This window comes from Antennarius striatus, chromosome 12 (assembly GCF_040054535.1).
Source record: "Antennarius striatus isolate MH-2024 chromosome 12, ASM4005453v1, whole genome shotgun sequence".
NCBI lineage: Eukaryota > Metazoa > Chordata > Actinopteri > Lophiiformes > Antennariidae > Antennarius > Antennarius striatus.
Window position 1 is genome coordinate 590,001 of NC_090787.1, and position 14,338 is coordinate 604,338.

At 39.3% G+C, this 14,338-nt stretch overlaps 1 protein-coding gene across 1 annotated transcript in view; it reads left to right on the forward strand.

Moving 5' to 3' along the window:
• The window catches only part of LOC137605027 (tomoregulin-2-like), a 99,593-nt gene that overhangs the window by 2,754 nt on the left and 82,501 nt on the right, over positions 1-14,338 (forward strand). The window contains exon 2 of the mRNA XM_068329349.1: positions 11,173-11,282. Coding sequence (XP_068185450.1) covers positions 11,173-11,282 — 110 coding nt within the window. The remainder of the gene's footprint in view (positions 1-11,172; positions 11,283-14,338) is intronic.

The window sequence follows — 14,338 nt, forward strand, 5'->3', positions numbered from 1 at the left end:
GTAGATTTACTCGACGCTTTTGGTGAACGCAGCCTGTTGAATGAATGTTGAACGGAGCTACCCGAGGACTTTGCACAACACTCGTTTCACCAGTCACATGTCAGTGAAACTGGAACAGAAAGGAGACTTTATTGATTGACATGCTGCACATTTTGGAAATGATCCCAGTATTTCATTGAAATGTTTGCATATGAGAATCTATGAGTGATGTGCCAAAGTAAAACGTCACAAGAATTTCAAATGACTGCGTTATTAAGGGAGCAATGTCACACACAAATGAGATGCTATTTTCAGGATTTCCCACATCTTTAAAGGACGTTTCACAAGCTAATATATAACAGCGGTTCTTTCATAAAAAAAGACATTTTGACAGATCAGCTGTAATAATAAAATTAATGATTCCATTCCCCTTGTATTACACTTTGCCTCGCTGTCATTCCGTCATCTCATGCAGTGATACAAACGAGCCTTTAGCTGTTAGATGCTCCACTGTGTTCACTAGCTGGTTGATGAATGTGTGAGTTCATCGGTGGAGAAAAAAGCTGCTTCCTGCTGCTGAAGCGATGCTATCAGAGCCAGAGCGGTAAAGTTGTGGGCTATGAAGCCACAACAAAGCCACAAAGGACTCTAAAACATTCCCTGTGGCAGAGGGAAACTTTAAATCAGGGTGATAATTCATCACAAGACAAACTTTTCACCATCTCATTGTTGTTTGATCAACTTTTTTGCACAAAAATGCCAAATTAGTAACCGATGTGAATGAAGTCTTGCAATTAGAGGTAATCTCCATGAAACATGTGGCGAGGCATTAATGAAGTTTCTATACCTGTAAATAAACTTGTTTTAAATAAATTGGACAGGTTTTCATGTTCATCCAGCACAGCTGACTGTGTGTTCAACACTGTGTAATTATCACAAACCGTCAGTGGCATTTTGCCAGTAAGTTTTGGCTTCATCAATTAAAAAAAAAAGACAATGTGTGTGTTATCTTTAATAAGAACACACACAGATTTTTGGGCCAGAAATCAACTCGCATCTCTTTTCCATTTTATTTATCAGCATTACAAACAAACTGAAGCTGAGAATGTTAATGTCACCCTGTCACTGAAGGCTTTCCAGAGCAGTTCAGTTAAATATTTTATCACAAGTGACGCATACTCAAGTCTTGCATTGACATCTACTATCAGTGTATTTACCCTGTGACATACCTTATCCCCGATGGGAACTATTGTGTGTATGGGCGGTGCTCTTCCACACTGAATCCCCTTACTGTTGTTAATGCTGAAAGGCCACGTGTTGCTTTGATCGTTAACGTGACAGGGATGAGAGCAAAATATGCAAAGGCCCCCGTAAATCCCATCAAGTGGAGTGAATTAACACTAGTCCGGAGAGAATTGGCCATCTGCTTCTAAGATTTGTCAGGACGGAGGTCAAAAGTACTTCCCTTACATTCTGGCCCTCACCTCTGACAGTAAAATGAAAATTTGAAGACACATCTGTGGCAGGGAGGTCGAATAAAAGAAGACCCAAAACCACCAAATGCAAGTGGCTGCAATGAGGGAATGAAAGTTGTTGCACTGAAGATGGTTTATTTCTCCCTGAAGGAACACACCTTTAAAGGCTGTAATTAAAGCACACGGTCGTGGCTTACTAGGACATTATTATTATGTGTGTGTTTTTAGTGCTTGGATTTATGCAGCTTTTAGTAAGCTACATAATGGGGATTTAACAATAAATCTCTCCACGATAAACATTTGAAAACCTGTTGCAAAGCTACTGAAACAAGAGAGAGAGGTCAAGAGAGGATGTATCACCACTGTGGTTGTTCAACCTTCATTATTAATTTAGCCTGCTTAATTATTTATCAGAACAATGCTTAAAACAGGGAGGAAGGACTCCTCGTTCTTTTTAGCGTTGTGAAATCCCAGGTAGGTCGGTGGGAGGAGATGCATTTGGCTGACAAGCTTTCTCTTTTAGACAAGTAAGTGCATTGCTTGCCATTTTAATTGTTAGCATACAAACATTACCTTTTCAATATTTGATGTTTGCCAGCTTGTTTTCGTTAATTATTCAGCTCGCTGTAATCTTCTCCTGGAATGGCAGAGCAGGAGCAGGAAGTATAAGTTTTCCAGGTCTCTGACACAGTGATACTGGGGCTCTTCACTGATCCGGATCACTCACAAGCCATTAATATATGCAAGACGTCATGGAAGATGAGTTAATCCGCAGTTGTTTGCCTGTAGTTTAGAAAATCAACAAAAAGAAGGATATTAAAAAGAAAAATGAGAAGCAGATCCATGCCTCTTTCCCAGATGTGGAATACCACTTGGATCTAGATTAGACTGATGTGTGGATCTTATGGGAATGACACTTTTGACGTTGGTCCTGTTCCACACTGGTCATGATTATTCAGATTATTAATAAAATCTGTTAGGATGTATTGGGCTGTGGCCTACACCTGCAAACAATTACATCAAAATCTGTTCCTAACTTTCTGAGTAATCCTGCTGACAAACAAATCGGCGACAGATGGAGGTAATCATACCTCACATTGTTGTCTATTCCTATGCTATCCAGAATATTTCACCATCACAGTCCCTACAGTTACCTCCTGGAATAATGATGATGGAGAAATGGATGCCTGATTTTTCCTGAGTTTTACTTCTTAAAAATTTAAAATATTAACAAAAAAAAATCTTTATGCAGCAGCGTTAGGTGGAATTACTGGTTTTACACATTTTTGCTTTGAGTCGTATTGGAAGTTTTGTTTGAAAAGTGAAGACATTATTACATTGTTTCACAAGCAAGACATCTGGAGATGTTTAGTTTTGCTTTTTGGGTGTTAGTGTGCAGGCGGCAGTTTATCAGGTCACTTGTCTGTTCAATGGTAAGTATTTTTAATTGTTATTGATTTGTAGTTTTGTTATTTTATTATTTAACAAGAATGATCAAAATATGTTTTTCTTTTTCTTGTCTCACAAATTCCATCTGTGTGGGACTTTACTGATTTCCTTACCAGCACATCTCTTTTTTTACTTTTATTCTCTTATTTTTTTTCCATTGCATTACTCAGGACAATAATGTAGCTTCCGAGGAGGAAAGAAGTACAGTAGTTGTATAAGTGCTAGTAGTAGTAGTAATAATGTAACCGCAAGCCTTAATACTGCTAGATGTGTGAAAGCTAATATAACATTTTAAAGTCAGATGTCATAACCTAACCAGTGACACTCAATGCATTTGCCTCACGTTCAGTCTACGATTATTAGTGGCTCCTTTGGTTGTCTTCATGTTATCTTCCAGTTCAAGAAGAAGCTGCATAAGCTGTATGTTAAAATGAAAAAATATTTTCACTTAGTTTTGCCACATTGAACTTGTTCCTGTGATGATCTGCATCTGCCATGTTCTGTTTTGCCTTTTTCATACATTCCTGACTTTGTCTTTTGTTTATTGGTTTTCAGTTCATGTACTTTCTGGTTTTCTGTCACGGCCACATTCGTTATTCGCTGCACCTGGTTTGTTCCCCCTGATTGTTCTGTTTGGTCTTTATCCAATCCATGTTTAGTTCTTTCCCATCAGTCAATCAGTTTATCACCAGTTGCACCTGAACCTGGTTTAGCACCCTGGTCTATTTAAGGTCCTTCATGTCAGTTCAACGCTGTCGCAGTGTCGTAAGTATTTGAGCAGAGATCCATGTATGCAAAATGGTTATTCTTAGACCGCTCTCTTACGACCACGAGTTTTGCCTTGCCTTTTCCTGTTTTCTGGATTTTGACCTCTGCCTGTTTTGACCACGATTTTGTCTTTCATGCCCCGTGAATGACCTTGGCCCGTTTGTTGGATTACGTTTATTGCCTGCCGTCTTCGTACCGTCTTTGTCCTGAACTTGCTGTTTTGACCCCCGCCTGGTTTTGACTTTGGACTAATTAAAAGTTTGTTATTAATCGATACACAGACTCTCACGCCTGTTCCTCTGGAAAACATAACAGTTCCTGCCAGAAACAATCACCCATGAAGTCTCACAAGCTGCTAGTGTCCTCTTCACCTCCACCCCATCATAATTCAGAATTTTTCCCAACGACACAACACAAGATAAATATTCGATACGGGTGCTTCTTATTTTTATCTCCTAGAGCAATGCGCTCTGTCCAGATTTGTAGCGTGTTACTGAGACAAACACAAATCATGAACAATGTTTGTTGGTCTGACAAATGACAAGGTGTTTGTTAGACATGTGGCTGAAAAATTGTTCCTCGTTTTTGGTGATGTGTGATTTCATATTCACTTCTTCAGTGGGAGCTGATGTGACTGTGGTCTTCTAAAGGGGTGGGGCACTGGGAAAACCCATGTGACAGATACGGGAAGTTACTTGTAAGTGCATTGTCTTGTTGAGAACCATCTCAGTCAAGTGGGACGCCTTGCTGATGTGCCATCAGCTTCAGAGGTCAAAAACTTAAGTGTTGTGGGTGTTATAAATATGTAAAGATTAAATTTTATATTCTATATCATATATTTTTAATTAACATTCAGAACTATGACCTACAAATTGCTCTTGAATCCCCCGAATCTTAATTAGGAATTAGCTATTAGTTACTTATGGCTTCACCACATTAATCCACATCAAATTAGATATTTAAAAAACATATCTTGGGTTATTTACTAATTTAGACTTTCAGACTTGTTTCCATCGAAAAGATGGATATGCTGACAGTTCTGGTTGTCTGCTGCCTGTCAGCTGTTAACCCTCTTAATAATTGAAAAACTCATTTTAAAACATCATTCTTTTCAATAAAGTGAGCTATTTTTTACACTTACAAAAACTAAGCCTGGAGAAGTATGTTAGAGCGGTGCAGGACATGTATGAGGACTGTCAGACAGTGGTGAGGTGTGTGTAGGTGTGACAGAGGAGGTCAAGGTGGAGGTGGGACTGCATCAGGGATCAGCTCTGAGCCCCTTCTTGTTGCTATGGTGATGGACAGGCTGACAGACGAGGTTAGACAGGAATCTCCATGGACTATGATGTTTGCAGATGACATTGTGATCTGCAGTGAGAGCAGGGAACAGGTGGAGGAGAAGCTAGAGAGGTGGAGGTTTGTCCTGGAAAGGAGAGGAATGAAGGTTAGCCGCAGTAAGACAGAGTACATGTGTGTGAATGAGAGGGACCCAAGTGGAAGAGTGAGGTTACAGGGAGAAGAGATCAAGAAGGTGGAGGATTTGAAGTACTTAGGCTCAACAGTCCAGAGCAATGGAGAGTGTGGAAAAGAGGTGAAGAAGCGTGTCCAGGCAGGATGGAACGGGTGGAGGAAAGTGTCAGGTGTGATGTGTGATAGAAGAGTTTCAGCTAAAATGAAAGGAAAGGTGTACAAAACTGTGGTGAGACCAGCGATGTTGTTTGGTCTAGAGACAGTGTCACTGAGGAAAAGACAGGAGACAGAGCTGGAGGTAGCAGAGATGAAGATGCTGAGGTTCTCTCTGGGAGTGACCAGGATGGATAGGATCAGGAATGAGTACATCAGAGGGACAGCACATGTTAGAGGTTCTGGAGATAAAGTCAGAGAGGCCAGACTGGGATGGTTTGGACATGTCCAGAGGAGAGATAGTGAATATATTGGTAGAAGGATGCTGAGTTCTGAACTGCCAGGCAGGAGGCCTAGAGGAAGACCAAAGAGGAGGTTTATGGATGTAGTGAAAGAGGACATGAAGGTAGTTGGTGTGAGAGAAGAGGACGAGAAGACAGGGCTAGACGGAGGACACTGATTGGCTGTGGAGACCCTGAAGGGAAAAACCCAAAGGAGAAGAAGAGACAAAAAACTGAGCCTACATATTGAAATGGAGGATGAAAGTGTTTTTTGAGTGTTTGCCATCACTTTTTTTTCCTTCTACTAGACACGCTATTTCTTTTTGTTTTTTCAGACAGGCACTCCGAGTTTCAGCTTGGAAATGGATCCAAGATGTGTGAGAACAATATCAGTGAATGTTTTACGTTGTTAAATTCTGTGGCGGTGAATGTGACTCCCAGAAAACGCCACAACTGTGTAGAGCTGTCAGAGTTAATATCTTACTCGCTCTACAAGGAAAACGATTTGTGTTTGAGTAAACCTAGAAGCTGAAAAGAAAAATGTGGACATTGAACCAAAAAAATCCCATTAATTTTGTAAATCTACACTTTTAAGATCTAACCACCCCTATTTTATCCTGTAATCCACTTCCACGTTTCAATGACACTTGAGAAATTTCTTTCACAAATATTATAAATAATAGATGGGTATATTTTTAATGGAGATATTTATAGCAATGGCCAAATTTATTTTATGGTTATCAGATAGCCCTCTCATGGATAATGAAAACTAGCATTTCAGTGCGTTTCTGTCATTTATTGCTGTTAGAGAAACATTTGGAGAATATTCCCTCAACTCCTGGCTGACAAGCCTGAGAAATTGCCTCTCAGGTTGTACCAGTACTGTAAATCTATATTAGTACTCCCTTTAAGGCAATCATTGTCAGATAACTAATTGAGATTTGTGATTTGAAGCCCGAACCCTGTTGGCCCTGAGGTGATCATCTGGGACATTTATTCAATTATGTTTTATGCTTGTTTCCATCAGATGCTCGACATCTATAACAAAAGCTGCTCTGTCATCCGCTTCCTTGCAACCAGTTTGTTGAAAGGACTTCTTATATGCTTCTATTGTAGACAAAATATATTTTCCTGTTTTATCCATTCTACTCAATTGCACTGATCTTCATGAAATGATACATATACCTCATAAACTCTGCTGTTAGTGGATCCTCATTGAATGATTGTGTAGCAGTCGTGCTCGTATCCCTCGTCTTTAATGGCTGACGAGAAGATGTCCAAGCAGTACATCTGTTTCTCGGTAAAGAAGACAGTTTAATGGTGTGAGGTGGAGCCGTGTTCTGTTTTTCTTCTTCTTTTTTGTGGTTCTTCCATACGTAGTGTCCAAGAGGCTGCAAAGAAATTGATAAAATATCACATTTCAAATTAGCAGCTTGGAATGATTTCAAACAGAAATGTCATCGTCTTACCTGGAGCCTACCAGCTGGCAGAGAAGAATCTGATATTTTCTAGTCATTTGTCTTCACTTTGCCAGTAGTATGATTGTGATCATAACAATGCCTCTCTCCAGTGAGCATTTTTAATATGTCAGCATTGTGAATGGGTGCCAATTGTTTTTTTAGGGGGTTCTCCAGATTGCTTCGTATAGCCCTCTCGGGGCTTGAGGCTGTGTTTCATCCGTGCACTCCAAGAGGCGAGACCTCTCATGTCACTGCTCTTGGCTCGATGGTCGCATATTTGCACAGAAAGCTTGAGCTTTATGGTCGTTCAGGACCTTGGCAAATAGCAGGTTCGTTTTAGGACTGGGATTCTCTTCCATGGGTTTTTATTACCTGCCAAGGGCTTTTTGAAGTGAAAGGAGGCATTGGATAATCCATTTAGGTTAGATCAGGTTGTGAAGTCGCCAAGTGTCCATCTGTGAATAGAAAATAGTGTTGTAAAATGTCTGGCTTACAATGTGAAGGTGCATTTGATAGCCGAGACACGATTTGCCTTTCAAAGGTTCTACCAGGGCAAAAGGTCATTAGCAGCTGGAAGGAGGGGCTTTTTATCAATAGATTGGTATCAATGATCCCTCATATAATGAAACTATGTTTTTGTTGCAATGGTTTGCATTGCATTACTTTAAAACATTAGCAAAGAATGACTGAAACATGCTGATATGCTGCTGAAGTGTCCCTGGACCCGACAGTGATACCTTACCTGCTCCCAGGAAGCTGTTGGAAGCTGTTGAAGCTGTTTGTGCTCCCGATAGAGGATGACATACACACAGAAAATGTGTCACTGACTTCAGTTCAGCATTCAGTTTGGAAACTTTTAGTCACTCTGTAGTCACCTGGCTTACCAAGGTGAATTGAAATAAACAGATATTTTAAATATATTAGCTTTGCGATGTGACTGTACTCATCTCACCATCTGGAAGACCATATACAATACTGTATGTGTCATTGTATGGACATTCATACATTGACAATAAATTGACAATATATGTCATTTTGTAATAGAAGGAAACACACACACAGTAAAACATATATTTAATTTAATGAATTATGATTTAAAATAATGAAAATAAAGTTACATCTGATGAACAGATATTTTTTTGGCGGAAAATGTGGTAAATCATGAAACAAATGGAAAGGCATTTGTTTTTGAAGTTGAAGTAAAATATGTAAGATTTTGTGTGCACACAAAAGTGTTAATCCTACACTGACCCCAACTATTTGACAAGAATAATTTAGGTTTATATTTTCAAAGCAGCAGAGGTGAAGTTTTTATACCACACACTGATTGGCCTTCAAAAATGCAGTATCTGCGTCTTCCCTCATCATAACAATCAATTTTATACACAATAAATGCCTGTTTTCAAACTGTACATTACAGAATGACCTTTTATTGTGAGCTGTACAAGGAACACCTTTTTGATAACGATGCTGTTGTGAAGCGGATCAGAGATCGTTGTGTTAACGGGATGTAGGGACATAACATATGTAGTGTTGTGTGATAAATCAGGTCATTGTACAGTTGCCTACAATTGTGACCATCTCAATGCACATTTGTGCAGTGATCATGTTGTTCAATGCTGTCAAGATTACCTCCATCAAGGCAAATACCCAGGAAAAAGCATTTAAGCAATTTTGACAATGAGCATTTTGTGTTTGAACGTTTTATGTCAACACATATTGATATTGAATACATCCATCATAAAAGTTTTAACCTCATCACATTTCCATAACCAGTACGAAAAGGTGTTTTACGTAGTGTAGTTTGTACAGTTGTTATATGTTTGTACAATCATCTAATATTACACCAGCAGTAGCACGTCTGTTAGCTTGAGCCTTTAGTTATGCCTCAAACCATTCCTCTTCCAAGATCATCTCCAGAAAATCAGGCCTCCAGCAATGAGTTGATCTCTCGATGAATCAGATGACACGTCTTCAGTTTATACAGTGGTACTTGGCCTTTACCAACAACATGTTTCATTGAAATGCTAAGTAAGAAAAAGGTTCTCAGTAATGAATAATAAAAAGTCTCATGAGTGGAAAGTTAATAAAGTTAAAACTAGTTCCGTCTCTACCAGATGTAAACTCACTATAGTCCCATAACATGACAATGGCCGTGTGTCCCCTAGATATTTCTGGGCCTAATACCATACGTACATAGTATTTTTTAAAAATGCCATTTTTTGGTGACATTTTTTCTCAACAGAATGTGTCAGTCCTTGACAAGTGTTTCAAACTTCACCCACACAAAATTATCTTTTTGGGAGAAGTTTTCACATTTTCTTGCCCAATACTATCAATGTCACTCTGGAAATATGTGAGGTCTAAAATGCAGGCAACATTTAATGTATATTCATTCACATATGGGCAATACTTTTTTCTGCATATCTGATGAGTTAAAATGATATTTTGACCAAAACGTGTGAACTGAAAACAATTAAGTAACAAATAAGTCATTACTCATCTGTGATCATGTCAGATGAGCATCTTTTATTTTCACAATAAGCTCAAAGCTACTTTTTAATTATGCCACCGTATTATGGGGCTCTCATTGAATTGCATTATTTGTTTTATTTAATGCTTCATTGGATATTTTATACACATTTAAAACTTCCAAGTTGAACGTTTCCATGCAGACACAGCTGAAGTTCCACTTAATAGTAGCTTTCATCTCATTATCTGAAGCTTTGGCAACAGCAACTGTTTGTCAGACATCTATATTCAGTCATTATATCTGACATTTTACTTCTCTGTCTTTTTGAGGCAGGAACTTCATACTGATATATTTACTATTATGTTTGGAAAATGGCTTTGTAAATTCTTGAGAAAGCACTCAAAAGAAATATTTGCTTATATGTACTGAGATCAAATAACTTTTAACCTTTGAAGAAACTGCATGTGCAGCCTTCGTGGCTGTTCCTTAAACTTTGTCATTTTGAGACAGCTGCAGTATCTGTCTACTTCTTTGAGGAACAAATCTTTTCAAATAGACATTCAGAGCCAACGGTATTCAGGATTTCTTTAAGGCATGAGTCTTTAAAATCTGTTGCTGTATGGTGATCAAAAATTACAACATTGTTTGGAAATTAAACATTGCAGCTACCATGAATGCTGTTTTGTACATCTGAGTATTTAGTCTGTGGTGATATTTAATAAGCAATCTTCTCTATAGCATCTTATTTTCTTATACTTTGTATGAACACACCTTATACTGTATATATGGCAAACCTTTGTACAATGAAATTAATTTGGACCTACTGTAGAGTGAATAGGCCTAATGTCTCTTTGTGTGTGTGTGTGTGTGTGTGTGTGTGTGTGTGTGTGTGTGTGTGTGTGTGTGTGTGTGTGTGTGTGTGTGTGTGTGTGTGTGTGTGTGTGGTCTGATTCATTACACTCTCTTCTTAAGAAATACCTTTTCCAGCTTTGCATCATAATTATTTTGAAATTCATTTGAAAAGCCTGCATGTATTTTTGTAAATAATCAGTTCAGGTGGACTCATAGCCCCAAGGTCAGTCATCAGTCCCAAAGCCATGTGACTCCTTGATTTGATTCAGCATACTTTGTTGCAGTCATTTGAGATCTCTAACAGAGCCTGAATCGGATCACATCCCAGGTTTGCATCTGCAGGACAACGCCCTGGGACTCTGTCTTGCTGTACATACAAATAATACGGGAAAACATAATGACTGCAAGACTCACAGTAACTTCAGCTTTGAGGGCAAAACACATTCAGACTCACACACTGTTGCATCCTCAGTTATCAGATGTCACCGCTGTTGAATGGCTGGTTAATGACCAGCGCTTTCCACCACATCATTTAACACCAAATGAAGATACGTCTTTTGTTTGTTGATCCGATGGAGTTTAGAGATCAATGTTTTATAATTGTATTATATCATTTGGACATGAACGTGTACTATCATTTTCACTTTAAAGTGCCCAATATCTGATCAAAGAGTGCACTGAACTGCAGGTGCTGTGACAAATAGTAGTCTCTCATTATGAACGACCCTGAAATGGACTCAGGTCGGAATCACTTGAGGGATGAACACAGAAACACTTTGTCACTGATTTTGCTTGTCGGATTTGTCTTCCAGGTTTTGATGACCGGGACACAGACCTGTTCTTGTGCGATACCAACACATGCAAATTTGATGGAGAGTGTCTAAGAATCGGAAACATGGTGACTTGCATTTGTGACTTCAAGGTAAGAACTATGATTTTCTTTTTTTACTTCTTGTTTGTCCTGTGTTTTGACCTGCAAATGTTGTCTAAAACCTTCACAGCGATCAGTCAGTCATGGGCTTGCAGTTATAACTCTACTTGTGTTGCTTTACAGCAGGTCTGTCACATCACATGTTTTCTGCTTCATGTTTGAGTGCTGTGCATGTAGCAGCAGTAATCAGGAGGTACCTTTTTAAAAGGCACTCTAAAATCAACTACACCAGGGCGTAAGTGTGAGGATTGGATTGAACTGACAGGGTTTTTGTCTGTTCAAACATAAACATAAACATTAGAATTGATAGCTCATTTACTGCTAGCGAGAGACCAAATAATCAACAGTTGCGTACAGGTTGTAGTTGACACAATTAAAGCCATAGAATACTGTTTATCTGCTGTTTGAACATGACTTTGGATGTTGCTTTCAGCTTATTATTGTGACATATTATGAACAAATAAAAGGGCAGCATGGTAGCAGTGGGTAGTGCTGTTGCCTCACAGCAAGAAGGTTCTGGGCTCAATTTTTTTCTGTGTGGCGTTTAACCGATTCATTTTTGTTTCATTCATCAAGACCTGTTAAATATTGTACTGGAGTTTTAATATGGACCATGTCATGAACTCAAAAACTCCTGAAAAGCAATCAGACACATTGAAGCGGTCACTTTAGCTGGCTGACTAGACAAGGCCTAGCTGTTTGGTTTGTATATTGCCTGGCAAGTCCTGGCACAAGAATTACTCTAAATATGGTGGAGTCTGCCATGAGCCCCATGGACTGCACTAATGGAAACCACCGCGTCTCTTATGTTCAGTGAAGGGCTTCACGCCATGACTTGAAAGTGTTTGTATGATTTGGTTAGTATTACATATCGATCCCTGGCCTCCTTAATGATCCATACCACCATAACACCATATGTGGTAAACCCATCAGGAGAAAGTCAGTTCTGACAGGTCCAGCCAAACTCTCCTGGGAGATGGATTAAACAGAACCCTTGAGTTTGGGAAAGGAGGTCTCTGTAGGTTTTGACCACACTTGGTGTCCCACCTATCAGTGTTGACATATATGGAGAACCAAGCCATGTGAGGCCTTGCCAATCCACTGAGTCCCAAAGACATCTGTAGCTAGAAGAAGCAATATGCCTCTGCATGGAGAGGCCCAAGGATGGGTGGTCTTTGTTGTCTCCCTTGAACACTGTCAATATCTTTTGCCTTCTGAGAAAATCTCTGGTTTTCCTGAGGTCTTCTTTGATTGGGCCATAAGCTGACACAGTCACGCGTCTACAACGTTATTTCAACCTTGTTTGGAACTCACAAATGAGGAAAGCAACAACACTGAGCAACGAGATTCCAGATCTCCTTAGTGCACAGTGGTCTTTTGAATAGATTCTTTTTCTTATAGTTTTTGCTCTCTCTTTCTCTATCTCTGTTTCCTTACCATGAACGCTCAAGTCTAGATATGAAAGTCAGAGTGATGATGCCTACTGGTGCCTTATATAGACTGTGTAAGCCTGCCAGCACAGTCGCTGTGTCCTACAAAATCATCCTCATCATCTGTCTGCTGGGAATGAATCTCTATACATATGGAATAGTAACTGGGGGAAGAGATTGTCTTGCTATGATAGAGAATACCTAAGTCACTTTCTGTAAGAGGGCCTAAGTACATGGGATCATTGTGTTGTTCCCCTCAGTCATTATTAGTCAAATGATAGAACTCTTTTTTTTTGTCTTTTGTCAAGGAAATGCAATCGTGGCATGGTATTTTTTCTTTTTAATGTGGTGAGATGTATGAATCTAGCTACAGCTGTTAAAACACAAAGCCAGCTTTTGAGCAACTGTCTGAAATCTGGGACTGAGAGGTTCAAGAAGCTGATCTGTGAAATGCGTATTCCAGATAGCAGACCAGAAAGCTTGACAGATGTAGCAACAGTAACTGACAAGGCTTAGCGAATCACCTGTCAAAGGAAAGGCTGACAAGTGTTGTGGTTTGCGGAAATATTTACTTGGTCATAATTTGTCAAGAACATTAATCTTATTTTTTTATGGTTTACATAATTGGGGTTACTTCATCAGGGACTGTACATGTTAATAATGTGTTCCTGGAAACCCTGTTGAACTGAAAGGTCATATTTTTGTAAAGTGAAGCATTAAAGAGTTGTAATCAACTGGGTCGAAATCTGTTGTCAGGATTGTACAAAATTAGCCCCAAGGGGAAGTGGTTGAATAGAATGAGCCCATTTATAGCTCCCAGTGCAGTCCCCATGTTACTATCCTAGACCATGCTACTCCCTCCACACTAATAAACAAGTTTGGCACTAATAAGACCAAAGACTGAAAGGTCTCCATTAATGGCATAAATCTGGGAAACTATGCTATTCTTGATAATGACCCATGCTTAACTTTATGACCAGGGCTGTAATAAAATGGGAGCAAACCAGTCAGATGAGTATTGATTTTTGTATAATGTTAGCTTTGCCTATAATATTCTATGCAGAGCTCGAGATAAATGAAGCCACTAAGAGCTCAAGACGTAGTATGTGTTCTCATTCATCGCTTTTATCAGCACGTCATCAACGCAGCCGAGCACTAGGCAGGTTCACACTCAATTGGTCACCAGCTTTTATCTCAATTCGCTTCCCTCAGAGCAAACGCTAACACAGGCCTGTAGATAAATGACATTACAGCCCCATTCCTCTTCAGGAGATCTCACACTGATACCGCTGTTGCTGTGTGACTCTGTCAATGCTCTCTGAAAACAGCAGGTCATGCCACTATTTTTGGCAAAATACGTTGGGTCTGAGGTCAACTCGGCTGTGCATCATCCATTCATGGGTGCAACGTCTTTTTCATCAGTCAACATAAACATGACCTTCCATGGCCAGAAATTGCTTCCTTGCCTTGAAGTAATCAGTCACTCGTAATCACTGTCAAATAAATAGGTCCAAGATTTTTCTCTCGTTGGCAATTCATTCAGAACTGTCAAGGAGACATGAAACTCACACAAATTCTCATCTTGGATATATTTTCTTTTCTTCAGAAGAATTGTTC